This window comes from Danio aesculapii, chromosome 9 (genome assembly GCF_903798145.1).
Source record: "Danio aesculapii chromosome 9, fDanAes4.1, whole genome shotgun sequence".
In the NCBI taxonomy this organism is placed as follows: Eukaryota; Metazoa; Chordata; class Actinopteri; order Cypriniformes; family Danionidae; genus Danio; species Danio aesculapii.
The window spans coordinates 34,757,058-34,784,576 of NC_079443.1; the positions used below are offsets into that span (position 1 = coordinate 34,757,058).

General features: G+C 36.1%; 1 protein-coding gene across 1 annotated transcript; it reads right to left on the bottom strand.

The window, feature by feature from the left end:
* Positions 1-27,469, bottom strand: efhc2 (EF-hand domain (C-terminal) containing 2). Its single transcript, XM_056465011.1, has 15 exons — positions 27,373-27,469; positions 26,271-26,459; positions 26,029-26,179; positions 25,710-25,933; positions 25,387-25,638; positions 23,328-23,435; positions 23,068-23,206; positions 17,432-17,597; positions 13,693-13,835; positions 13,408-13,604; positions 13,118-13,251; positions 11,240-11,434; positions 7,413-7,505; positions 7,216-7,318; positions 1-1,267 (listed from the first exon to the last, which is right to left on the bottom strand). The coding sequence occupies exons 1-15, from the start codon at positions 27,412-27,414 to the stop codon at positions 1,157-1,159; spliced, it is 2,247 nt and encodes a 748-aa protein (XP_056320986.1). The 5' UTR covers positions 27,415-27,469; the 3' UTR covers positions 1-1,156.
* Positions 27,470-27,519: the final 50 nt, after the last annotated feature.

The following is a 27,519-nucleotide window of genomic DNA, read 5'->3' on the forward strand; positions in this document are numbered from 1 at the left end:
ACAAGCTCAGAAACACTTTAAAATTGGTGAAGGAAATGATGCACGTCATGTTTTCCACACAGTTTTACACGTCATATGCTAACAGCCCCTTAATAAGAAAAATGATTATTGCAAGAACCTGAGCATTATTTACATTATATAGATGCTTAAAGACATTTATTTAGTTGGCTTTGCAGATAATACCCATCAGTTTCTCGTTATTGCCTGTGACACACTATCATTTTCACTACAATGTTGTCACATGATTTTTAACGACTTCAAAATGTGGTTTGTCTGACCAGATCCCAATTTGGACCTTTTTCTTTTCGTCGGTATTAAATGCTGACCACAGAAATGGATGTTAATACCAGATGTAACCGGGGGTCATTGTTACAGTCTGGGATATCAAAGTGTGGCCTCATTCCCCATTCACTGGAGCCAGGCTAAAAATGTCCTCCATACGTCAGCCTTTGTGTTTCGGACAGAAGCCTGCTAACTCATGAGGCTAATATTTTAGTAAGTGTGAAGGCTAGGAATGAAGACTTGATAATGCCTGCTGTGATGTAATGCACTTCTTTTTGTCTTGGCCGGGAACGGAGGCCTTGATCACAAAAGCTCTGATTACAGACACGCTCGACCTGTCTTTTTATATACAGCATCAGCATTTATCAATTGCATAATGTGCCAATACATAAGTGCGAACAGCCATTGCGGGTTATAAAATAAAGACGATTTCCTTTTTAGCATGGGAAAAACACTCGCTTTGCTTCAAGCCAATCATAAAAAGACATTTGGGGAATATGACTATATAGCGGGCCAGTTAAATTCTCTCATATAGCCAAAGGCATGTTGTCGTATTATATTGACAGCTTTATCCACATAATAACAGCAAATGTGCATGTCTGTCTGCCTGGATATGAAGTATGGTTTGATTTAGCGGCTCATATTTTTAACTGCTCCACATGGTCCCAAACGGCTCTCTCATTCCAGCATGTTTTTGATTCTAAGTCGAATAAATAACACAAGACAAAATACACATAAACTGCATTATGACATTCACGCAACACAACACAAACGACAGCATGCAACAATGTGAGTTTAATCAATGCGGTGCACAAAGTGCTGCAGACTTCTTGACTTCTTCTCTCATGCTTTTGAGGATCCCATCAGGCCATACTTAGCTGTCATTAATGTTTGTGGCGCTGCCAAAGACGTCCTCCAGTAAGAGCGAGTAGTTGATGGTTTTCACTGCAGGCTCTGGAGCTTCTCCTCTCCAGTCTGCGTCAAACTAAAAACAACAGCACGACAGGCTTTGAGAAACAGTTCGCAGAGGCTCCTGGAGCGCACATGTGTTTCGCTGGCACGTCTCTGCAAATTAAGGTGCACTGAGAGCTAGATTTATCAGGCCAGATTGACTTCAGCACATGGTAAATGTCTTGTACTTGCTATTTAAAAATGTATGACAAATGTTTAACGACATTGCGTCCTTCAGTAAATCAGAGCCTTAATCGTCTTTTAGAAAGCATTGCCGCAGATAAGATTTTTATTGCTCAATATGTTAAGGTGACCAGATTTGTGAAACCAAAACGGCGGACATTTTTAGTTCAGCAGTCTATATATCAATGGAATATTCAATGTTATTGACCATGAATTCAAAAAGGGGGACAGTTTTGTGTGTTTTGAACAAAGTAAATGTTGTAGTTCGATGAAATGTGCTAGATCAAATTCTGACATGCTGTCATAAATAAGGGTACTCGTATACACACACTTTTGAACTGTGAAAATGGTTCAAACTCAAAACTCTCTCTTGCTTCTAAAAATCTTACGTATCAAAGGACAAGAAAGAAATGTTTGTATTTTGTAGATTGTTTTTTGTTAAAATAGTTACACATATTTTCGTTAATTGAAACAAAAACAAAAATAGTTCAAATAACAAACTAAAGCAAAATTAAAACTAAATAGAAATACAATATGTATAGTTTTTTTGAGAAATGTCAAAAACCCTCAATGAGTACAACATAAATATACATTTTTACCATGATTTATTACTAAAAGACTCCGACTACAATGTCATTAAGTGTAAAAATGGTTTATAGATCAAAATATTTTTTCCAGCACATTTATATTTAAACATCACAATGATCTGGTCACCTCGTCGTTTGTAGCATATAGTAAGTTTATACGCTCACTGGCCACTTTATTAGCTACACCTTACTAGTACCAGGTTGGACATCCTTTTGCCTTCAGAATTGCCTTAATCCTTTGTGGCATAGATTCAACAAGGTGCTGGAAATATTCCTCAGAGATTTTGGTCCATATTGACATGATAGCATCATGCTGTTGCTGCATGCTGTTTTGATTGCTGCACATTCATGATGCGAATCTCCCATTCCACCAAATCCAAAGGTGCTCTATTAGGTTGACATTTGATGACTGTGGACGCCATTTGAGTACAGTGAACTCATTGTCATGTTCAAGAAACCGAGATGATTCGCACTTTGGACATGGTCAGCAAAAATACTCAGATAGGCTGAGTGTTGAGACAATGCTCAGTTGGTGCTAATGGGCCCAAAGTGTGCCAAAGAAAATATCCCCCACACCATTACACTACCACCACGAGCCTGAACTGTTGATACAAGGCAGGATGGATCCATGCTTTCATGTTGTTGATGCCAAATTATGAGCCTACCGTCGCAGCAGAAATCAAGACTTATCAGACCAGGCAACATTTTTCCAGTCTTCTATTGTCTAATTTTGGTGAGCCTGTGTGAATTGTAGCCTCAGTTTCCTGTTCTTAGATGACTGGAGGGGCAGCAGGTGGGGTCTTCTCTGCCTCAAGGTTCGACGTGTTGTGCATTCAGAGATGCTCTTCTGCATACCTCGGTTGTAACGAGTGGTTATTTGAGTTACTGTTGCCTTTCTATCAGCTTGAACCAGTCTGGCCATTCTCCTCTGACCTCTGTCATCAACAAGGCATTTGCTCCCACAGAACTGCCACTCACTGGATATTTTCACCTTTTCGGACCAATCTCTGTAAACCCTAGAGATGGTTGTGCATGAAAATCCCAGTAGATCAGCAGTTTCTGAAATACTCAGACCAGCCTGTCTGGCACCAACAACCATGCCATGTTCATAGTCACTTAAATCACCTTTCTTCCCCTTTTCGATGCTCAGTTTGAACTACAGCAGTCTTGACCATGTCTACATGCATAAATGCTGCCATGTGATTGGCTGCTTAGAAACTTGCATTACGAGCAGTTGGACAGGTGTGCCTAATAAAGTGGCCGGTGAGTGTATAATTCTTCATGTGGTTTTTATGAAAAATTACTATATACACTAGACTAGAACGATTATATGGACTGATCAATCATTTCACAGTGTTTTTGAGGTACGCCTTTGCCTTTACATACAAAAAAATCCAAGGTAATTCACCATTGTGATGACTGCCAGTTTAGGTTCAATGAGGGCTACGGGAAATGGCTGGAAACTGGCAAATTTAACAGTCAATAAACAATGTGAAATGAGCTACAGAAAATGAACAAGCAAATCAAAAAAGAGAAAGAAAACAAAACAAAGAACTGCAGTCTGTTTAGCTTCTCATGGATAAATCTTGCTTCTGCATGGATACAAATTTCTTTATCCAATCTCCACGCTGCGATAAAATGGAAAATATAGCAGAGAGCAACTATCCATGATGCTAGCCCCATGATGCTTTGTGAGAATTATAGGAAAAATTTCCATTTAACTAAACAATAAATAAATTTTTTCAAATACTGGGTACAATATTAGAAGATAACCTATTAGAATGACCAAATTAGTTTCAGCAGACCATGAATAACTTTGTGCAGCAATATTTTGAATGTGTTGAATATTGCTGTACTGTAAAGAATACAAAGTAATCTTGAAAAAAAAAATTTGTTCTTTTGAATAAAAATTCAAGTTCCCATAACTTAGAAGTGAAAACTAGAATTTGAAATATCGAAAAAGAATCATCACATACACTCAAAAAAATTACATTTGTTGATTGTTCAAACTACTTATTTAAAACAAGCCGATTCTGTGGAACCCGGCATTTTTTTACAGTGTGTGGAAAAGGGATAGGGGCAAATCGAGAGCTCATGCCCCCTGCTGGTTAATTATGGCGAGACACTGCAGGGGAAAAAGGTTTTCTTTTTTCATTCACCTTTCAGTTTTTGAGATTTTGGGCTTTTCATAAAGTGCTTCAGGTTAATAGGGAAAAAAAACATCTAAAACATAATTTTTTTTGCACTTTAAAAATGATTAGTTAACTGTACAACTGTAAAGTAAATTAACTATGTGCATAATTATAAAAATTAAGTCCATTTAAAGTGTTATTACTCACTTTTTAAAGTCAGCTTGTCTTGGTCAAGTCAAGTAATTAATCCTTTTAAAGTCACACTTTAGAATTTGTGTTTGTAAACTTAAATTTCAATACATTTTTAAAGGCGTCTGCACTAAACAACAGATCACCACTTCAGCATTACCTTCACCAAATGCCACCGTTTTATTGATATCTGTATTCTGAAGGTTTTTATAGAGGGATATGTTCGTACTTTGCCTAATTATATGCTGAATTTTATTCTACAAGAATTTTATCAGTAAAAACCTTTGACCCTAAAAAATCTGGAAATTAACACGGATTTTGAACCTCATTTTCTTTAATAGTTAGCTAGAAATCTATACAAATATGTGCATAATTAATTCAGCAATGTCTTTTTTAAACAACATTTTAGGCAAAATACTCCAATTTGCAGTTTCTAATGTGATCAATCAGCTGGGCTAATATGAAGATAAGCATTAGTTAATGTTTTTCCCCTTGTTCACCTGCAGAGTCTTGCCTTTGCAGAACTAGAGGTCTCCTCAATGCGAGTCAAAGTGAGCAGATGGTTCTGCTTAGGCTCCAAGGAGGCATGTGAAATTACTGCGCTGTAATAAAAGCTCCACTTCAGAGTAGTTGTTGAGTGGGTTTTTTCCCCAGGCTGATTTACTTGAGATGAGGCTTGGAGCTGCTTGAAGCCTGTGGGGCCTGCAGGTGACCAGGGCCTGGACCCTGACACTAACACTGTCATGTGCATGTGGCTGTTTCAGCAAAACACATCTTAAACTGTGTGTTTGGTGACAGAACATAAAGCTTCCCATACGGTCATGGCTTTCTTTCTTTCTTTCTTTCTTTCTTTCTTTCTTTCTTTTTTTCTTTCTTTCTTTGGGGGGAAAATAGGGTTTTAAATACAGGATGTTTATAATACATTTTGCAACTTAGAGGCTCAATGGAATATATTTCATAAAATATAATTCATTGAGCCTCTAAGTTACAAAATGCAGTATAATTAGCATGTATTTAAAACCTATTTCAACCTTCGCATACCAAATAAATTTTTTAAAGAGCCCCTATTATGGGTTTTTGAAACTGACCTTCCATGCAGTGTGTAACACAGCTCTAAGTGAATGAAAATATCCAGCTGAGGTTTAAATCTGAAAGTGCACCTTGTTTAAAAATAAAAATTACTTAATAAAAGATTAATTTAAATGATTCGTCATTCGTCCAGATCTTTTACCTTTTCATATCGACGTCAACACAAACATTACCAAATATGGTCTGTGCTGGATGCAGTAAAACGTGAACACGGCTTTCCCTTCAAACGCTAGCAGAGTGCGGGTGTGTGTAGGATCATGACTGAAGATGAGTGAACATTAATGAGTGAACGTTAATAATAAATGGTTAAACTGGTTGCCTTCTTGTTTTCTCTCACAAATTATGTATTTGATTGTGTCTCGTTACTTGTAACTGCTCCACGCAGCTTGTACTGTATCTGGTTAACTCTTCATATTCACATATTGTGTCCAAAGCCACGTTAAAAATGTGACGCATGCCGCTTTGTTTACGGATTTAAATGCATTTGTGAACTCGCGATCCTCTGCCGTTTGTAGTTGCTATGGCCTCCTTCACCTGTTCCTACACACGTGCAGCTCTGACTACTTCAACGATGTTGATAAGCCATGGTGGGCATTTCTCTCTGTCTTCCGCTGAACGCAGTGGACCAATCACAACAGACTGGGTCATCGGACCAATCAGCGCAGTTTAGCATCGCGCTAAGATGGGGTTTGGGAACAAATGAATCGCTGAACAAATCATATGGGAGTCGTTGGGAAAATTAGGTAAAAATGAATGCATATTGTAAGACAATGAAAATGTTTTGACCCTGCATGAATATTAGCCTGTTATTAGAGCCCCGCAAAACCAAAATATGACCTTTTTAAATGCATAATAGGGGCTCTTTAAAATCTGTTTGAATGCCAAAACAGTCCATTTCCAATCTTTCAACAGAATGTGGATGGAGATCTGAAGTATTTGTAAATTAAAGTAAAAACAAATTGCAGAAATATATATTAACGTAAGTATGTCTAAACAAATATACAGCTGTAATCCTATTTGTTCAATTTTGAAGAATTATTAGCCCTTCTAAATTAATTTTAGCCCCCCTGTAACGATGGTTTGTTCTATAGACAAACAGAAAAAAATTGCTTAATATTATTGATCTTAAATTGGTTTAAAAAATAACTTAAAACTGCTTTTATTCTAGCCGAAATAAAACAAATAAGACTTTCTCCAGAAGAACAAAACTATTATAGGAAATACTGTGAAAAATTCCTTGCTCTGTTAAGCATCATTTGGGAACTATTTGAAAAAGAAAAACAAAAAAATTACAGGAGGACTAATAATTTTGACTTCAGCTGTAGCTGTAACTTTTGTCTGCAAATAATAAAGAGTTTATTTTCTAAATTTTACTATTTTTTTTTTAAGTATGTTCCTTGCATTAGATATTTTAAACATTATTTAAAAATGTCCTGTGATGATCCATCTTCTTAGAAAATAAATAGGGAACATCAATGCTGAAAATATATATTTTGTTTAAATGAATATTTTTAAAAAATGAAAAAACAAATAGCCAAAAATGTATATTAAAGAAAATATATTTATGTAAATATATCTCTACAATATATTTTAGAAAACAAATGTTTTGCCTTTAAGTATATGTAAAAATATACCATTTGGGTTTCCTATAGCTCAAACAGAGCATGGGGCGAGCAATGTGAAGCTTTTGGGTTCAATTCCCAGTAAACGTAAGTCACCTTAGATAAAAGCATCTACCAAATGCATGAATGTATATTTAGACCAAATGTACTATTTTTATAATATTCTTAATTCAAGCTCACCTTTACAGTGTCCTCTGGAAGCACAGCGGGGACGGGGTTTTCTCTCCAGTTGATTCCGGATAGAAAAGCGTGATAGTCAATCTTGTCTGACTCGCCTGCAAACCTGGATGTGAACATGAGAGACGCAGGAGATTTAGAGGCGTTGTGGTGAAATGATTCACGGATAATGAATGAGGGTTGTGCTCTGTTGACCCTACTTCTCCAGAAGGGCTCTTAGCAGGTCATCAGACAGGGGCAGTCGAAAAGCCTTACAGATGATCCGGGCCTCTTTAGATGAGAGCTGGCCACATCTACAGAGACAAATGAGTGGACAGAAGAGAAACAAAAAGAGAAATGAGTCAGGGTTATTAAAGTAACTAAAGATAAAATCATTTTTGTTTTACTTGAAAAAAAAATGAAAAACTAAATTATTATTTTTATTTTTATTTTTTATTTATATTTAATATTTTTCTCTAAGATATAAATTTGGGTGTAGTCATTTTTGGACCGCTATTGTAAGTTATTTTGTTAGATTAGCCCCATATTTGGCTTTATTCATTTATTAATTTTTTTTCGGCTTAGTCTCTATTTCAGAGGTTACCACAGAAGAATGAACCACCAACTATTCCAGCATATGTTTTACGCAGCGGTTGCCCTTTCAGCCACAACCTATTCATACATATTTGCACACACTCATACACTACAGCCAATTTAGTTTATTCAGTTCACCTATAGCGCATGTCTTTGGACTGTGGGGGAGTACGTGAAGGAAACCCAAGCCAACACTGGGAGAACATGCAAACTCCACACAGAAATGCAAACCAGCGACCTTCTTGTTGTGAGGCAACATCGCTAACAACTGAGCCACCTTGCCACTCCTAATTTGGCTTCAGTACTGACTAAATTAATGTATATGCACAAATATAAAATTGTATCGAACCGCAGATTATTTGCATGGGAATCGGTTGCACTAACAAGAATGCTAAAGGTCATGGCCTCTAGCATCTGTCGCCAGAGCACCTGAGGTCTGAGGAGTGAGGTCGCTAGTTGGCCTCTGTTACATAATGTTATTATAAACCATTTCAATGTGATCATGTCATTGGTCCATGAACATTTCCTGCTTGTTATCAAACTATTTCATAACTGTAACAAGAGGCAATTCAATCATAACTCAATGTTAAAACAGCTATTCATTCATTCATTTTCTTTTCGGCTTAGTCCCTTTAATAATCCGGGGTCGCCACAGCGGAATGAACCACCAACTTATCCAGCATATGTTTTACGCAGCGGATTCCCTTCCAGCTGCAACCGATCACTGGGAAACATCCATACACACTCATTCACACACAGACAATTTAGCCTACCTAATTCACCTATAGCGCATGTCTTTGGACTGTAGGGGAAACTGGAGCACCCGGAGGAAACCCATGCATGTATTGTAATTTATTAGAAACATTTTACTTTAATGTTAAATGTTTCCCATTTTCTTTTATCTTACATTAAAGCTGAATTAAATTGTAATAATTATATTTCGTAATTCATTTGTTAATTAAAAATGAAACGATAAAAATATTTAAAGCTCAAAAAAACGAATAAAATGATTATCCTGAACTAAAAAAAATAAAGCACAAATAAACTAATTTGAAGATAATTTTTGTTTTATTTTAATTAAATAAACAAACTTAAATATATCTAATTTTCAATCAAAACTAAAGCAAAAAAAGAAAATAATAAATCAGTAAAGAAATATTAATACAAAAACGAATAAAAAGATGATTAAAACCGGAATGAGTACAACCAACTTTACATTTACAAACTACATTTAAAAATAAAATAATTAAAACATAAAATATTAAAATAAAAAATAATAAAAACAAAATGACTTGAACTTTAACTTAAAAACACAAGATAAAAAACAAATTCAAATGATAATCGAAACCTTTAACAGCACATTAATTCAGTAAATCGATCAAATATAACAGCAAAACTGAATCTGAGCAGTCAATATTCAGTTTCATGATCATTTTTAGTATAAGATAATTAAATGAATTAAAAGCTAAAAAAGAAAAAGCTATTTAAAACAATCAACCATTATTAACAATTTCAATCTTTACTGTCTTCATAAAGTATAAATGTCTAAAAATTCTAAAGTATCACTGACCCCAAACTTCTCCACATTATAAACCATATGAAAACATGTCTGATTCTCAAATAGTCATGCAGTTTACAGTCTTCCTATGCAGTTCACGACAGACGCGCACACATTCCAGCTTGGTTATTTTCCGGACATATTGAACATCGTAAAATAAGTCGACTTTCCACAGGGCCACATAAACAGGACAAGCACGTTGACCTGTCGGCTTTCTTCCTCATCCATTTCCCCTGGCTGCAACAAGCCACAGGTCTTCATCTGTTTCCAATGCTTCAGTTGAGTCGCTGGAACTAATCGCACCCCCTCAATCTAAAGCAGATTGATGCTTATTCTGCCTCTGCGTGATTGTTAAGGGTGACTGTGTGACTCTCTGAAGAACTGTGAGTTTGTGTCCCTAAAGTACGTGCGTTAGGCTTTTGTGGTTTTGTATGAAGGCATGTTGATGTCAGTGTTGATTTTATACATAATTTTATGCATGCGGTCGTATTGAAGTTGAAGTATAGAATAGAACACATATTATATTTTATTTCATGAGATTAAATATTTAAATGCAGTGGGTTCCAAAAAAATTAGACCATATAAAAATAATACATGTTAAAATTTTTTTATAATTTAATTTATTTATAATATTTTTAATAATTTTTTTTTATTAATTACAAATGTGATAATACAATTATTACTCATTAATACAAATGTGGTGAAGATAAATTAAAATTTTAATTTTAAAAAATGCTAAGTACAGGGCAAAGACTAATTACGAATAATTGTATCTAAAATATCAATTTCAACCTCAATTTCTGTTTAACAGAGAGATTTTTTAAACACATTTCTAAACATAATAGTTTTAATAACTCATTTCTATTAACTGATTTATTTTATCTTTGCCATGATGACAGTAAATAATATTTGACTAGATATTATACAAGTGTACTGTATAATGACGGTTTGTTCTGTAGACTATCGAAAAAAATAGCTTAAAGGGGCTATTAATTTTGACCTTAAAATGTTTTTTAAAAAATTAAAAACTGCTTTTATTCGAGCCTAAATAAAACAAAAAAGACTTTCTCCAGAAGAGAAAATATTATCTGACATACTGTGAAAATTTCCTTGCTCTGCTAAACATCATTTGGGAAATATTTAAAAAAGAAAAAAAATTCAAAGAGGGGGCTAATAATTCTGACTTGAACTGTATATGTGTGTACTATGTATATTTATTATGTATATATAAATACACACATACATGCATATATTTGCAAAATTTTTTATTTATATTTAGATATGAATGATATATGTATACAATACTAATTATATGTAAATATTAATATCTATGTTAAGAAGGTCGCTGGTTCGAGCCTCTGCTGGGTCAGTTGGCGTTTCTGTGTGGAGTTTGCATATTCTCAGTGGGTTTCATTCTGGTGCTCTGGTTTCCCCCACAGTCCAAAGACATGCGGTACAGGTGAAATGGGTAGGCTAAATTGTCCGTAGTGTATGAGTGTGAATGGGTGTGTGTGGATGTTTCCCAGAGATGGTTTGCAGCTGGAAGGGCATCCGCTGCGTAAAAAACGTGCTGGATAAGTTGGCGGTTCATTCCGCTGTGGCGACCCCGGATCATTAAAGTGACTAAGTCGAAAAGAATATGAATGGATGAATATCTATGTTTAGTATAGTTTGGTTTTTATTTATGTGTGTGTATCACATATGCGTAATACACATATAATTTACTAACATATATTATGTCAAAACAAACATTTATTTGGATTCGATTAATTGCAGTTAATCTTTGCCCCGCACTTTGCATTTTCTTAATTAAAATTAATTAGAATGTATCTTTGATCAAAATTGTATTGATAAGCTAAAAAATTGTATGTATTATTTTCAATGCTCAGATTATACCTGTCCCGGTCCTCATGTATAAAAGCTTGGATCATTTCTGGGAACTTCTCAAAGTTTTTCTTCTTCAGATGATCCTGAGCCACAGCAAGCATGAAACCCACGTCCACCTCTGGCTGCTGCCGCACCGAATAAACACGACCCAGTGTCATGATCTCATGTTCGGACAACTCCACGTCCAGATCTGCCAACAGAGTCCTGGCAACCACATAGACATTTACTCAATCACTGTCTCAAACTGAAGAGGTAACACGCAGCTTTTACTCTCTTCATTTGTCTAATTGTTTTTCTGTGACATAACAGTGATATGTTGGGTAAATTAAAAAAGTAATTAATTGGCAACTATTACATTATTCAAATTGTATTTGAATTACATTTCTAATTACAATGTCTGATAAGTATTTTAATTACTCAATAAGGAATTAAATAACTAAATAAAACATTTTTAGAATAAATATAGAATAAAAATAAAACTTCATTCTTAAACTTTGAGTCAAATGTGGCCTTTTTGCTTAATAAAACATGAAATGCTTAAACATTTTAATAAAAAGCATAACATTCTTTAGTTAATCAGAATTACAAAAGTATTTCAAATTTTTTCAAAGACATCTGTTTTCATACTGTACACTCCATATATTTTTATTAACATCTTAATTGTTTCTTCAGCTTTCTTTCTTTACCTTTCTTTAGCTGAAAATATAATTATTTTACAAAATACCTGAATAGGGAAATTTTGTAATATTTGTACAAATAGGAATATGTATTATTCTGCTTTTCTGAATTTATATATTTTCATGAACTATTTTCTAACTCATTTCTAATTCATTTTCTAACTAGTTCTTAAGAATGCAGCTGTATTGATAAATATAACCTTCTTTAGTTCAAAAATATAACTATTATTCAAAATCTATTCATATAACAAAAATACAAATAGTCTGCTTTCCTGAAATGACTTATACAGAACTCCTGAAAGTATTTTCAGTATTTACTATACTATAAGTAACTAATTAAATCACCTAATTCATTACTGTAGTTTTTCAGTAACAAGTTCAGTTTTCAAGTTATTAAATTAAAGCAACTTGTTACTTTGTAACTCAAAATACCCAGTAGTAATGTGTTAACTATTCAGTTCACTTATTTCTAAACATAATCCATGCTTAACCTGGCATGACTTGTCCTTGATTTTTCCTGTCAGTTCTGTTCAGAGTTTTCACATGATGTCACATCCCTTTAACACCCACCTAGATCACAAAAACAAGGCTTTTTCTACATTTCATTTTACCAGCTTTGTATTTAAAGCTTATGTAGTAATGATATAATGAAGTAATGAAAATGTTCACATTAGTAATTCGGTTCTGTTTGTTTGGTCAGTGCAAATAGCATTCACTTGCTCATTGCATTTTTATCAGTTCATAGCTTGTGAAAAGCTTATAAAACATGTTAGTCCAACTAAACTTGTCACATATTACTGCACTTAATAATATCTATTACTATTTTCTGAGTGTTAATATCACTGTCCTCTATAAATTAATCATGTTAAACCGTTTTACACTGCTTGCTGGTTTTAGTGCTTCAAATCTGACAGCGGGTGCTGTATGTGGATCAGAAATGCACAAAACCTGCTGTTTGCTGTTTTAAAAAGGTCATCTAAATGTTTGTGGCTTAAAACAAAAGTAAACTTAACATGTTTTGCCTGTAGGTCTATTGCACCAATCACTTTACAGAAAACTTTGAACTTCTGCAAGCAATCATACCCATAATTAAATCTCAGAATCAGTGAAACTGATCCAGAATCTCACTCGGTATATCTATATAATATATGGCAGGCGGGAACAAGATGTAATGTGTCTTTTATTTGTGTATTTTTGGCCAGCTCCTTACCTGAATGACTCATATGGAAGAAAGCCAGTGCTGCTTGGGTCACTCATCATGAAAAACTGTTTTACTTTCTTCTGCTGTTCCTCACTGATGGATTTTACCTTGCTAATGATGGTGCCAATGTTGGCCTTGGGGAACTAAATAATTGAGAAAAATAAGTGAAGGACTTTTAATGGAGATTCTATATAGAGACATATATCTTGGCACGACTTAGCAAAAAGTTCGATATTTTGTTCAGCAACATTAATTGAAACAGGCTGGAAAGTGAAGCAATGATATGGTTTTTGTGTTACCTCATCTGCATGCTGCTCCATATAGCTGAATGTAAAATCGTCCGCATCCAGCAGCTGGAAAGGTTGACTGTTCAGAAGCAGATGAGCTCCAACATACAAATCCTGAGCTGTGAAATACTCCGACATCTCACTCTTAAACAGCTCCTGTCCTGGCTTCTTCACTCGCCCTCTCTCCAAGAACTTACCCCCGATCACACCTTCATCACAAGAGCATTATGAAAACATTCAGTAGAATTTAAATGTTTATTTTCCTGAACTGGATTTGTATGAACAGGCTGACAATACCTGAGTTCCTCTGCGGAGGTTCAAAAACTGCTATTGTGTCATCAGTAAGGTAGAAGCATATGATAAAAACACGTTCCTTGTCAACGGGACTGTCTGTCAGCATTTTCCCCACAAATCTCAACACGTTGCTCACCAGACCTTGCCTAAAATTGAGAACAATAACTGGCGTAAGATTTTTACAAGTAAACATTATAATGAAATTAAATGATTCATTACATTTATTGAATTTTTTTATGGCCATGTAGGAGAATATTTAGCCTAATGCAGTTTGTTTGAGCTGATCAGCAGTTCTCAATAAAATGTTCTCATTTCAAACTGTGAACTATTAATTTGAGCATTGTGAGATCTAGCCATTCAATAAAGGGTTAGTTCACCCAAAAATGAAAATTATTTAATCGTACATATAATTTTCTTCTTTCAATCGAATCAAACCTCCATGAAGCTGGCACCCCATAAAAAACAAATAATCCCCAAAACTATGCCATTTGTTTGTGCTAAGTTTGTGCCGCAAAAAAACGAACGTTTGTGCTGGTTTGGGGTCTGAGAAATTAAGCATTATTTTTTTGACCATGTGATGTCACTTTCTATCCCATGTTGCTCAAATCACTTCAAATCAGCACAGGTCAATTGTGCTCAATTTGTGCCAGTAAAACAAACACTGTTGTTTTACTCGTTTAGATATAAGCTAAATATTTCGGGAGCCGTGACGTCACTCTCCATCCCATTTCCTCTAAATCTCACCAAACTGGTGTCATTCGTTTATGCTCAATTTGTGCTGGTTTGTGCCTTTAAAACAAACACTTTAGTGCCATCAGTTGGACAGGACTGTGCTTTTCTATCTTTTGAGCATGAAGTTGTAATAAATGCAGAAACAGTGAAAAAAGACAGTCCTGTCCAGCTGATGGCGCTACTGCACCAAAACATGCACCTCAAAAGAAAGAGAAGAAGATGATGGAGGATACTGGCTGGAAGTTACACAAAATGGTTTATAAAGGTTTAAATATGGATATGTTTCTTACAAAGATGAGTGGATTCAGTAAAGGAGACCTTTAATCGCCTTCAAGAACGCCGTGTGGGACTTTTTCAATATGGATAGATGCACTTTAGTGACTGCTGATAATAATCAGCCAAAAATGGCCATTGTAGTCCTGGAAAAGTCCAAGATAGTTTTTTAAATAACTCGACTGAAAGAAGTCAATCATATATACTAGGGCTGTGCGATTAATTGAAATCGAATCGAAATTGCAATTTGGACATGAGTGATTTCTAAATCGTCTTACAGCTCGATCTTCCTGCAGCATGGAATTTGTCCCAATCATAACGCAGCGCGCCTAAACAAATCACGAGAGCAGGTGACTGAATAGCCTGTGTATACAGCAGGGGTGTACAAACTCGGTCCTGGAGGGCCAGTGTCCTGGAGAGTTTAGCTCCGATTCTAATCAAACACACCTGAACCAGCTAATCAAGCTCTTACTAGATATACTAAAAACTTCCTGGCAGGTGTGTTGAAGCAAGTTGGAGCTAAACTCAGTAGGACACCGGCCCTCCAGGACTGAGTTTGGACACCGCTGGTATACAGGGATGATGAGTTCAGCACAGGAGGACTTGGTGCCAAAAAAGTCAACATCTGTGGTATGGAATTAAGTTACTTTGGATACAGGAAGGCTGATGTATGGCAGAACCAGGTAATTTGCAAGTCTAAAAGCGCGTGGAAAGCATGTGCACGCAATCCATGCACCTCCATTGGGAATAATGGACTTGTGCGCGCAAAAGACGCGATATGTAAATGGCCTATTTCACGGCAGTGTCACAAAGAGGTCTATGATCTATGCATGACAAAACAAATCTGTGAACTCACAAGCAACTACTTCTGAGATTTGGTCAAGCAGAACATCTGAGCCTTATGCAGAGTTCAGACTGCCCGATTTTCAAAGTATTCGTGTCGCAGATGTATTCATACTGCATGACTATCTAATTTAGCATTCTGTTGTCGTTGTATTTACACCGCAAGATGGTTTGGCAACAGGGGGTTTCATAATGCATGACTTTACAGTAGGAGAATCGCCAAATGGAAACAACGCAAGGTCATGTAGTATATCTTTTGTTATTAACTGCATAATGAAAAAGACGCCTTTAGTGGGGTAAAATGTACTTATTTTGATCACATGGCTTTTGAAGGGAATTAGCAATTTCTCCTAAACTTTTTTCTGGTTGTGATATTGCTCAGATGGCACGTCAAACAGACACAGGTGCTCATGCCAAATTTACACTAGGTTTTCCTCTGTTTCTTTGGTACAAATAAACTAAAAATAAGCGCTTTTAACTTCTCCCCTAACCTCCGGCTGGCCTACAGGTACCCATACTAGTAGATGCTGCTCTCACATTGGCTGTAGGTAATCGGCAATGTTATTTTTGATCAGAACACACTCCACACAGCAGGATTTCAATCACCGACAGCTCGAGATATTTAGCATGCCAAATATCTCATAAATATCTCATAAATATCTGATAATTCACACTATGTGATTGTTACTCACATGAACATGCACCAATTTGCCTGTGATTTCAGGCATTTGTCAACGATTTCTCAAAACCTGTCAGCGAGTCAAAATCGGGGCTAAAATCATGCAGTCTGAACTCAGCGTTGCTTGAGTTTGACAGCGCACATGCTCACACACACATACGCATATTTGTTTTGCCAAAGGTCTGTTCAAGAGACAATTTGTTACAGCTTTACTAGGTCATTTTTGTTTTAGTTTATGTCGGTTTTAGAGACATGTTACAGGTCTTTGATAAAGATCTAATTATTTTTCTTATGAAGTATGTTTTAGACTCACACTGTAAACACAGATTCAGTCTGTCTGTGACAAAATCGTGATTAAAATCAAAATCGCAATATTGTTCAAGAAAATCATGATAGGTTTCTTTTGCCAATATCGCACAGTCCTAATATATACCTATGATGCCTTGGGGGTGAGTAAATCATGGGATCGTTTTCATTTTTGGGTGAACTATCCCTTTAAGCTGTTAGCATCACTCACAGCCTATCACCGTCTGTTTTAAAATGACCTGCATGCGACATCTTTGTGTTAAGTATTCTTATATGCTTATTACATTAACAGACCTCTACTTTACTAGAAAGTTCTCTTTCAGAAAAAGCTGTCCTCTTTCCAACTTACAGTGAATGATCTTTAAATATTTAGTTCACCAGGCCGAGGAGACCATTCAGGAAGTTTCCTTGCTTATTCACCGTGGCTTTATTCCTGTCACTTATCTGCTTTGAGTTTACCATCTATAAAACAATTCTTTATTTAGCAGAGCCTTCTTTTTCTGTTCAACCCCTATGCCTGCCAATTTCTAACGCAGTATTGTCCAAAGCAAATTGAGCGAGAGAATAATTTGCCGTGTGATACTGGTTCTGGGATTATATTTGGAAGCAAAGCTCTGTGAAAACTATGTATAATAATAAACCGACTTGCAAAAGCGTGTTTTACATCAGAAGTATCATGAGATTGCATTTAAGCCTTTGATTATTTATAAAGGGCATGTGTTCGCCCACTTCCTAGTGCAAAGAGCTGCACTTAACTAAAAGATGATTTTAATGGGATAGACAAGGGTCTAAACTCTTCTGTCAGAATGATCAGAAAGCCAGTAAGAGTCTGACATGTTGTTTTGATATAATATTAATGGTTTGAAATGGAAGGGAAGTGTCCTGTGGGAGATTAATACTGTTGGCTACCTGTCTTTCTCCATAAGCTTCTTGAAATCCTTCTGTGGGGGTTTAGGCAGCAAACCCTGGCAGGAACATAGCGAATCCTCCTCGGATCCAAATCCAGTGTAGGGTGGCACCTGTCTGGCTGGTTTAGGAGGCGGCGAGGCCTTGTATGAGATAGATGGAAAGTCCTCTGTAAAATAGGAGACATTGTCATGTACACCAGGCATTTAAATGCATCTCTATTGTCCAATTTCTACCACTTTCTGATGAGGGTGTTTGTTTAAGCTTTTTCTGATCTTTTGATCAAATATTGGGTAATAAACTTGGTTAAAAGTGGACAAGTTCAAAGCATTTCAGACTCTTTTCTTTTTACCTGTATTCGGTGTTACCCAGTATGATGAGATTCACAAAAGCACATTTGTGTTCGACAAATGGTCTAAAACAGTGTTTCCCAACCCTGTTCCTGAAGGCACACCAACATTACACATTTTCAACCTCTCCCTAATCAAACACACCTGAATCAACTCATCAGAAGATTAGAAGAGACTCCAAAACCTGAAGTTAATGGGTCAGATAAGGGAGACATTCAAAATATGTACTGTTGGTGTGCCTCCAGGAACAGGGTTGGAAAACACTGGTCTAAAACATTCGACACATGGTCTAAAACATTCGACACATGGTCTAAAATGGTTGTCCTTATTCCCCTAATGAATTATGGGTATGTTTCGAGTGTAATGTGGATTCAACAAATCAGAGACACAAATCTCCTATTGCCTTTAAGAGCAAGTTGTAGTTGCACCATTGCACATTTGCTATTTACATGGTGTACTTTGTATCTAGTGAGAAAATGGATCTTCACTTGCACAAGGTTAAACTGAACAGGTTGACACAGTGGCTCAGTGATTAACACTGTTGCCTCACAGCAAGAATGTCACTGGTTCAAGTGCCGGCTGGTTCAGTTGGCATTTCTGTGTGGAGTTTGCATGTTCTACCTGTGTTTGCGTGGGTTTCCTCCGGGTGCTCCAATTTCCCCCACAGTGCAAAGATATGAGGTAAAAGTTCATTCGATGAGCTAAATTGGCCGAAGTGTTTGAGTGTGTGTGTGTGTGTGTGTGTGTGTGTGTGTGTGTGTGTGTGTGTGTGTGTGTGTGTGTGTGTGAATGTTTCCCAGTATTCCGTTGTGGCTGAAAGGGCATCCGCTGCATAAAACATATGCCAAAATTGTTGGCGGTTCATTCTGCTGTGGCGAAAAGCTGAAGTAAAATGAATGAATGAATGAAGGTTAAACTGAGCAGCCATCTATGGAATAAGCTGGATTCCACCAAAGCCCCCTGAGGTAAAGAAGGCATGGGGGGAGGTAGCTAATTTTATATTTTATAAAAATAATGATATTTATATTTGAACCCTTTAATGTTTCATATTTAAAGATATTTGTGTGCTTCTGTGCATCCCTGTATTTGTAATAAGCAAAGTGCACTCACATATTGGACCCACCTATCACTAACACATGCTTTAAAGGGCACCTATTTTACCTCATTTTTCCAGAATGTGTCTATGAGGTTTCAGCTCAAAACACCCATCAGATTATTTATTATACCTTTCAGAATGTTGAAACTATCTGCTTTAAACAATGTGTAGCTGTTTTTTGTTGCCATAATGCAAATGAGCTAGTTCTCCATGTGCCTGTCTGTCAGAGTGTGCCTCAATGGCTGCGTCAGATAAACAGCACAGTGACAGACATGAAGGAAGCAGATCTCATGTAAAGTTTGTGAGAAATACTACAGTAAGAACTTACCCGATGATTATTTGATGTATTTGTTGTGGCGTTAATTCAAGCATTTCTGCAATGATGAGTCACACACAATGTTGTCACAGAATTCACGCTCACAGACACACACACACAGTGGGGACACACACACACAGCGCGCGTTTAACTTTGCACGGTTTTTGCACGGCAAATGTGAGAGGATACACGTTAATATCCACTGCTGTATACATATCCGGTTGTTAATGTACAAAATAAACCTGATTTAATGTCCACTAACCGGGATTGAAGCATCTTCTTTTATAATTATAGAGACATGTGGCTGTGGTGCTGAATTTCAGCGATTTTACCGTCTTCACTTTATTACAAACATGCTCTGTTTTAAAAATGTTTTAAACTTGTAAAACTCATTCTTGATTATATTTGATGATGATTGATGATCACAGCGAGCTGAACAAATCTTGTAATCCCAGTTGCTTTGCGCACGTCCTGTCTTGTTGCTATGATTTTACGCGTTACTATGCTACTACTCTTCCTCAAAATAGGAGGAATTTAGATCCTGTTTTTTACATCAAGTAATTAAAAAAAGTGACTTAATGTGTTTCTATCACTTCAATATGACTGTGGACACACTATACACCTACACACCGTTCTGTCCAAACAGCTTACGAAAGATGATTTTCATCATAGGTGCTCTTTAAATAATAATAACAAAAAAACTGCATCATTGACTTTAGACTAGCTTTTAGTTGGTCAATGGCACAGTCTATTCTCCTCAGAATAGCAATAAGCCAACAATGCTCCTTAACACAGCTCCTTTTCAGAGCAGCACACAAATTGGTGCAAATGCATTTGCTATTTAAGGAACTTGGTGCTGGATGGGATACCTGCACCAGGCTGAAACTAGCAAAAAAACACTTGTGTCGCACTTGGCACTGGACGCACCAGGTATATGATAGGGCCTCCTATCAGGATATGTAAACAGTGCCTTAATCAGACTGTAAACCGAAAGAGAAGCCAGACAGAGTTACGTTTAGCCATATGAATTCGGTCTGTTGCCTCTTGACCCATGAGAGGTGAACAAGTGCTTCATCAGAGCTGGTGTCAACCCGGCTCCATTAGGCTCATGTGTAACTAATGCTATGATCTCTTGAGTCGGCATAACGCCACGGCAGACAGATGCACGCGCACCCGTATTGTGTTACCGTTGACACGGAGCTTGTGTGCTTCTCATGTCCGGGCTTTTGAAGATAAAGAGGCCTGGCTAGCCATTGCTCATATTTGCTGTCCAAAAACTGAGTCACCTTGAGGTGTCAATCAGTTCTGCTCCTTTCATTTAGTGCGTGTTATTCCGACAGTTTTTCAATAGGATGAAAGCACACTGGGGAGCAGTAGTCTCTCATAGAGATGTGAGATTTATGGCAGGAAGACTTTGAAAATAACGAACAGCTTGTCAGACCACACAGATGAGATGCGTGTAGAGAATGAGCGGTCGGGGTATGTAGATTTGCTTTGCACTTCATTAGATTAAGCAACAGAGCACAAGATGCACAAGCTGTAGAGAGTTTGTTTGGAGCTAACAAAATAAATGCCAGTTCAAGAGCCAAGTTCAGAGCCAGAGTCACAGATGAAACTCAATGCTGACATCATGTGGTCAGTAACAGCGCTGCCAAACTCCTCCCTATGAAAATCATCAAAGCACATCATTCATTCATTCATTCATTCATTCATTTTCCTTCGACTTAGTCCCTTAGTCCCTATTTATCAGGGGTCACCACAGTGGAATGAACCTCCAACTATTCCAGCATATGTTTTACGCAGTGGATGTCATTACAGCTGCATTCCAGCACTGGGAAACACCCATACACTCTCACATTCACCCAATTTAAGTTTATTCAATTCACGTGATTTCAGTCACAGTCAGCTACATCTGGTAACACTGGTTGAGGGTGGCGTGACAGTCCTTTGCCTAGAGCGGCAGTTCAGCTTGCTCCGGCCCTGCCTAACACATATCTTTGTACTATGGGGGGAAAGCGGAGCACCCTTAGGAAACCCACCCGAACATGGGGAGAACATGCAAACTCCACACAGAAATGCCAACTGACTCAGCTGGAACTTAAACCAGCGACCTTCTTGCTGTGAGGCGACAGTGCTAACCACTGAGCCATTGAAATGCACATAATATATATAATAATAATAAAAATAATAATGCATTCTCCAAATTATTTGTTCTTTATAGGGTTATGAAAATATTAATGTTGTTGTTATTGTTACTATTATTAATATTAACTTGACATAGGACAATTATTAAGAGATTATTATTAATAATAAAGAATTTAATTCTTATACTATTAAAGTCAATTATAAAGATTAGTGGTGCAATGGATCACAGTTGATCCATGATTCGTACGGATTACAACCCATGGTTCAGAACACACGTGGCCCACAAATTAATACTTTTTTTACGGGTAGATTACTCCTAAATTTGTAACGATTACAGAGACATCTTGCGTCATTCAAATCACATGTATGAAAGCATTTAGGCTTTCCTGTAAAATATAATGATGACGGAAAAAGCTCTGATATGTTATTCGGGATGTGGTGGGTTTCATTAAAGGTGTTTTTTGTCACTACTTGTTTAGCCTGCATCAATGCATTTAGTGTAAGCTGCACGATTAATCATTAAAAGTTTGGGATCTCAACACCCACGCAACATAAATTATAAATGATAGTGCATTTATTTCACATATGTTTATTAATCCTTCGAATCGCTGCATTTAAATCTGTGTTTGAAAAAAGGCAAAAATCAAGTAAGAGATATGTCTTTAGTCATTTGAGTTATGAAGTTTCAAACAGTCAAATAACACAGAAGTACTAGGATAACAGTTTATAGTTTAGATAAAATCATTGATGTTTATGGTAAAAATCTAAATCTCCGTACTATGCATTTAACAATGCTCAAAAATGAAAGTTGTAGGCAGCAATTACATTATTTAACCAATAGGTCACGACAACCAGCCATCAAAAATATGACACTGAATAATTCTTCAAAAATGATGCATCTAGCAATAAAACACAAAGTTTTATGAGTGAATAACTAAATCATTTATTGAAAATGAGACTAAAAATAAATATGGGTTTTACAAATTATAATGTAGATTTATACATTTAGCGTTATCAGCAACAGTTGTAGTAACAGTGAATTTTTCACAGTACTGGATATTTTACTATTTATTTTTATTCAGCTGATTATTCATTCATATTATTTTTAATAAAAATACAGGTTCTAAGTTCTGTTTGTTAAAACCAAAAGTGTCTTGCAGTACTATTTTTGTAATAAATGGAAAGGATTTTTAATAAAATAAATGGATTGGTCTCCTCCTCTTTTTGGCTGATCCGAAAAATGGTCTGATCCGTGACTAAAAGAACATTATGTGATCAGAACCGTGAGATTTGCAACCCGTTACACCACTAATAAAGATAAGTGATATGAAAAAATGTGTGACATTATATTTCTTTATCATTATTATTATTAATAAAAATGTATAAAAATAAGTATTTCAATATTTATATATTGCTTTCAATCTAAATTAAATTGGTATAATAAAAACGAAGCTAAGATTAGATTTAAGATTTATATTCTTATACTATCAAAAGAAATAACATAAAAATTTGCTATTTATATGCTCCTTTGTTATTAATAAATAATTGTATTTTTATAAAAAAAAAATACTGTACAATAACACTATGAAATAAAAGGCTATTTACTGTATATACTGCTTTGACTATGAATTTGATTGTTTTGACACAAAGCTATTTAACCACAAATTATAAAACATCACCAGTGCCACTATTAGTATAAATAATATTCTACAGGTGTCATGATGTAACTCACCAATCCCATATTTAGAGCGATAATACTCTTTAGTGAAGTAGTCACAGTCACAAATCAACACCCTTCGACCCCATACATTAATGACAGCTCCAATGGTCAGATCACAGTCTTTATAGAACTCTTCTTCTACTGCTCCAGTCTGTAAATAGTGAGTGAGAAAAGTTACATAACAATTGGCTAATAAACTAATTAGAATGATATTTATTATCTTTTAGGGCATTCACTATGGGCGGTTTTGTTTGTTTTTAATCAGAACTTACTTTGAGGCTGTCCAAAATGTAGCGTCCTCCTTGTCCGACTGGTCCAAATACATTGAGGACTGTGCGGTCTGTTATTTCTCCAGGCTGACGTTTGGGAATAGGAGCGTGCTGTTTGGTAAAATCAAGAGAAAATAACGGGGATAATTATTTTCTCATTGGGGGATTGCTGAAAACCTTTTCAGAGGACATTTAGTGAAAGGCAACAGAATGTGTGACAAGGCAACATTACAATAGAAAAAAAACCCTGGACAAATCATTCTTCCTTCATAATGAATTTAGACTGAAAAACAAGCAGGGAGGAAACTGAAAAGTGCTTTAGGGAAGTTGGATGTTCTTTCAGCCCTGTCAGTCTGGATAAAAGCGTGGCATAGAGGATGGGGGAAAAGGAGGACAGAGGAACTGATAACCACTTAGCCTCATGTAAAGGTGGAACAAACTGTATTCAACTGTAAAGACTTGTTTCCATATTCCCCATGTTTCAGTGTTTGAAATTATCTTTAAATTTTTTATAATGATTTAATTCTATTTATTTTTAGGAATTTTTATATTTAATTGTACATATGTGCATCTTAATGTTTTTGTGTGTTTGTTTGTCAACTTCTGATGTACACTTACAAAAGTCTTGTTGTCGATCCCAGTGGTAAGAGCAACAAATAATAACTTGACTTCTAGTTGATTATTTAGAAAAGTGACAGACGGTATATTTTTAAGATGAATCATCTGTTGAACTGCATCCCAATCATCACCAATACTGCAGAAGACCTATTGGAACCTGCATTGACCCAAGATTCCAAGTTTGGGGAAGGAACAGACATGTGTATAAGAGATCTGTAGAGTGGATGGCAACATCAACAGCCTGAGCTATCATTACATTTTGGTAGCCATAACATTACAAAACACAGGAGAGGGCAAATTCTTCAGCAGAATAGCGCTCCTTCTAATGCTTCAACCACCACATCAAATTTCCTAAAAGCAAAGAAGGTCAAAGTGTCCCAGGATTGGCCAGCCTAGACACCAGATATGAACATTATTGAGCATGTCTGGGGTAAGATTAAGAGGAGGCATGGAAGATGAATCCAAAGCATCTTGATGAACTCTGGGAGTCCTGCAAGAACTCTTTCTTTGCCATTCCAGATGACTTTATTAATAAGTTATTGGAGTCATTGCAGAGATGTATGGATGCAGTCCTCCAAGCTCATGGAGTCAGACACAATATTAATTCTTTTTCCATTGCACCATGACTTTATAATCTATACTGTACATTATTTCTGTTAAGTGCCAAGACTTTTGTCCCAGCAAAGTCAGACCTTACTGTCCTAATTAAATCAATAAAAATCAAGGCAGGATCATGTTTTATTTTGGTAAAATAAGCGTAATCTAGAGGGCTTTGCCTTTCATATAAGCCACTTCTGATACCAAATGATCAAATAGAGGTCAAGTTATTATTTGTTGTTCCTAAAACTTGGATAGGCGACAAGACTTTTGTCAGGTTGTGCAGAAATGTTTAACAAAATTATGGTACAAAATCCTTAGTTGCCAATAATTTGTTAATTTCTGGAATAATTTCTATACATACATACATACATACATACATACATACATACATACATACATATATATATATATATATATATATATATATTTATATTATTTTCATCCAATGTATTGTTTGAATCTACTAAACATGTCTATTAAATTTACTTTTTTAAACCATTGAGGTAAATGTTCAACATTGGAATCGCATCAGGTCTGGCGCATCGATCAAGGTCTCATAATACAATCCGAAAGCCTAATTAAACAAAGCAAAACAAGAAAACCTGTGATTCATGAGATACGTCAACTGTTAAAGCGAAATGAATACATTTTTCAGTGTGACATGATTCTTCAGAAAGCATTGCCTATGCTAATTTGTCCCTTGTCAAATATTTTTTTATTATAATTGTGGTAGTTCTGCTTAATTCATAATTTTTTCTAATACATGTGATTCTTCTTTACAGAATTCTTCTTTTCTAATATGTTTATACATATGTAAAGTCATATTGTGCTGTTTCTTACTGACCTTGGGAAGCTTGCCTCTGTGCAGAAATTTAGGGACAGTGTCTCGACCAGAGTTTGGAGGAACAACTTCATACATTTCCATGGTGTCGTCTGCCAGGAAGTAATGCAGGATCAGCTCTCTGGGGTCTCCAAACATGCTCTCACTATCATCCCAGTAGCAGTAGAAGCGCAGGACTTGGCGGTCATGCTCCAAAAACTGCCTCAGGGTATCCAGTCTTTCATACGGCCGCAGTGGCTTCATGTTCTCCTCCAACTGTCAGGGGAAACACACTTTATAATACGGAAGTTCTGATATTGCTATTTAGATGCCTGGTCCTTACTTACCTCTTGTCGAAGGGTAGTATAGGGATCTGCTGGTGTGGAAGCAGGAGGATTCAGTCGGACTCCCATTTTTATCAAAAAGTTGCGAGTGAAGGGGTCACAGTCTGTGATCATAATGTTTCTGGAATAAAACACGACTTCCTGGTTGATGTTGAAATGGTGCACGTTGTAGAAACAATCATCTTTAGGAGCTGGGAGAGGAATGCGGTGGCGCCGAATCAGGGTTCCTGTATAGAAAGAGAACGGCTGAATTTAGACAAGATGTTTTTTTTACTGGTTTGTCATTAATCTGGAAACTAAATGTTTGATTCTGATGGTTCACCCTGTGGGATGCCACTGTTTTTGAACTCTGGCTCCACCACTTGTATGGTGTCATCCTCCAGGTAGAAGTAAATCTTGCACTTTCGTACTCTATATTTTTCTTCCCTCCTTTGAGGAACAGCTTCATTGAAATAAGCATCAAAACACAGGACCTTCAGGTTAGGAAAGAGGGGTAAATTAGTATATTTTGCCTATAGCACTAGGTAAAAAATAGGTATATTATATTCTTATATGATGACAAACCTGTTTGTCAAAGGCAAGCCATGCTGGAGCACCACTGCCCTCTCCCTTTGGAAAACGTGAATATTTGGGTCTTGCACTCTGTCCCAGGAGCAGATCTCCTCCAATGCCCGGCTTTTCTGTCCCAACCATCATGGCTACTCCATTTGAATAATCAAAATGCTGAGACTTGTGAAATTTGTCTCTTCCAAGCTGGAAAGAGATTTATTTTCATTATTGTGTGTAAGAGGACTATTTCAATCGATTTAACCTGCTATTATGTTTCCTTCATTAGCTTTTAGTGGTTAAAAAATATTGAACTGCCTCTTACTAACAAATAAACACACACACACACACACACACACACACACACACACACACACACACACACATATATATACAGTTGAAGTCAGAATTATTAGCTCCGCTTTGAATCTTTGAATCTATTTTTCTTTTTAAAATATTTCCCAACTGATGTTTAACAGAGCAAGGAAGTTTTCACAGTATGTCTGTTAATATTTTTCTTCTAGAGAAAGTCTTATTTGTTTTATTTCGGCTAGAATAAAGTTTCTTGAAAAATCCATTTTAAGGTCAAAATTATTAGCCCCTTTTATTTTTTTCTGGATAGTCTACAGAAAAAAAACATCATTATACAATAACTTACCCAATTACTCTAACCTGCCTAGTTAACCTAATTAACCTCGTTAAAACTTTTAATGTCACTTTAAGCTGTACAAAAGTGTCTTGAAAAATATTTAGTCAAATATCATTTACTGTCATCATGGCAAAGCTAAAATAAATCAGTTATTAGAGATGAGTTATTACAACTATTATGTTTAGAAATGTGTTGAACAAATCTTCACTCCGTTAAACAGAAATTGGGGGAAAAATAAAAAAAAGGGGGGGGGGGTAATAATTCTGACTTCAACTGTGTATATAAATTTTGATTAACCTTATGATGCATCATTAAATAACAACACTTCAATGCATATTTTAAGTGCTTTCGAAAGTAAAAATGACACTTGCTCTTGCACCACGTATGTTAGCATATACATTTCCTACAAGGGTTTTAACAGAAAAAATATTTTTCGTACAAAATATTTCTACAGATGTTGTCATTACTTACTTTTCTGTTGACTGAATTTCCAGGCAGCATTGGTAACGCCATGGTTATCAGCGAATTAAAGTTATTTTCCCTCAGTTGGAGGACAGCCGCAGACGGCACTACTTACCACGGTAACAACTTGTTTGCAAACATCATTGCTAGGCAACA

Bases quoted from the DNA above. Each gene is read 5' to 3' on its own strand.
- efhc2 (XM_056465011.1), bottom strand. From the start codon at position 27,414: ATGGCGTTACCAATGCTGCCTGGAAATTCAGTCAACAGAAAA. The intron at 25,934-26,028 runs GTGAACCATCAG...CTTTCTATACAG, and splicing joins AAACAGTGGCATCCCACAGG to GAACCCTGATTCGGCGCCAC. The intron at 7,506-11,239 runs GTATAATCTGAG...TTGTCTCTGTAG, and splicing joins ATACATGAGGACCGGGACAG to ATGTGGCCAGCTCTCATCTA.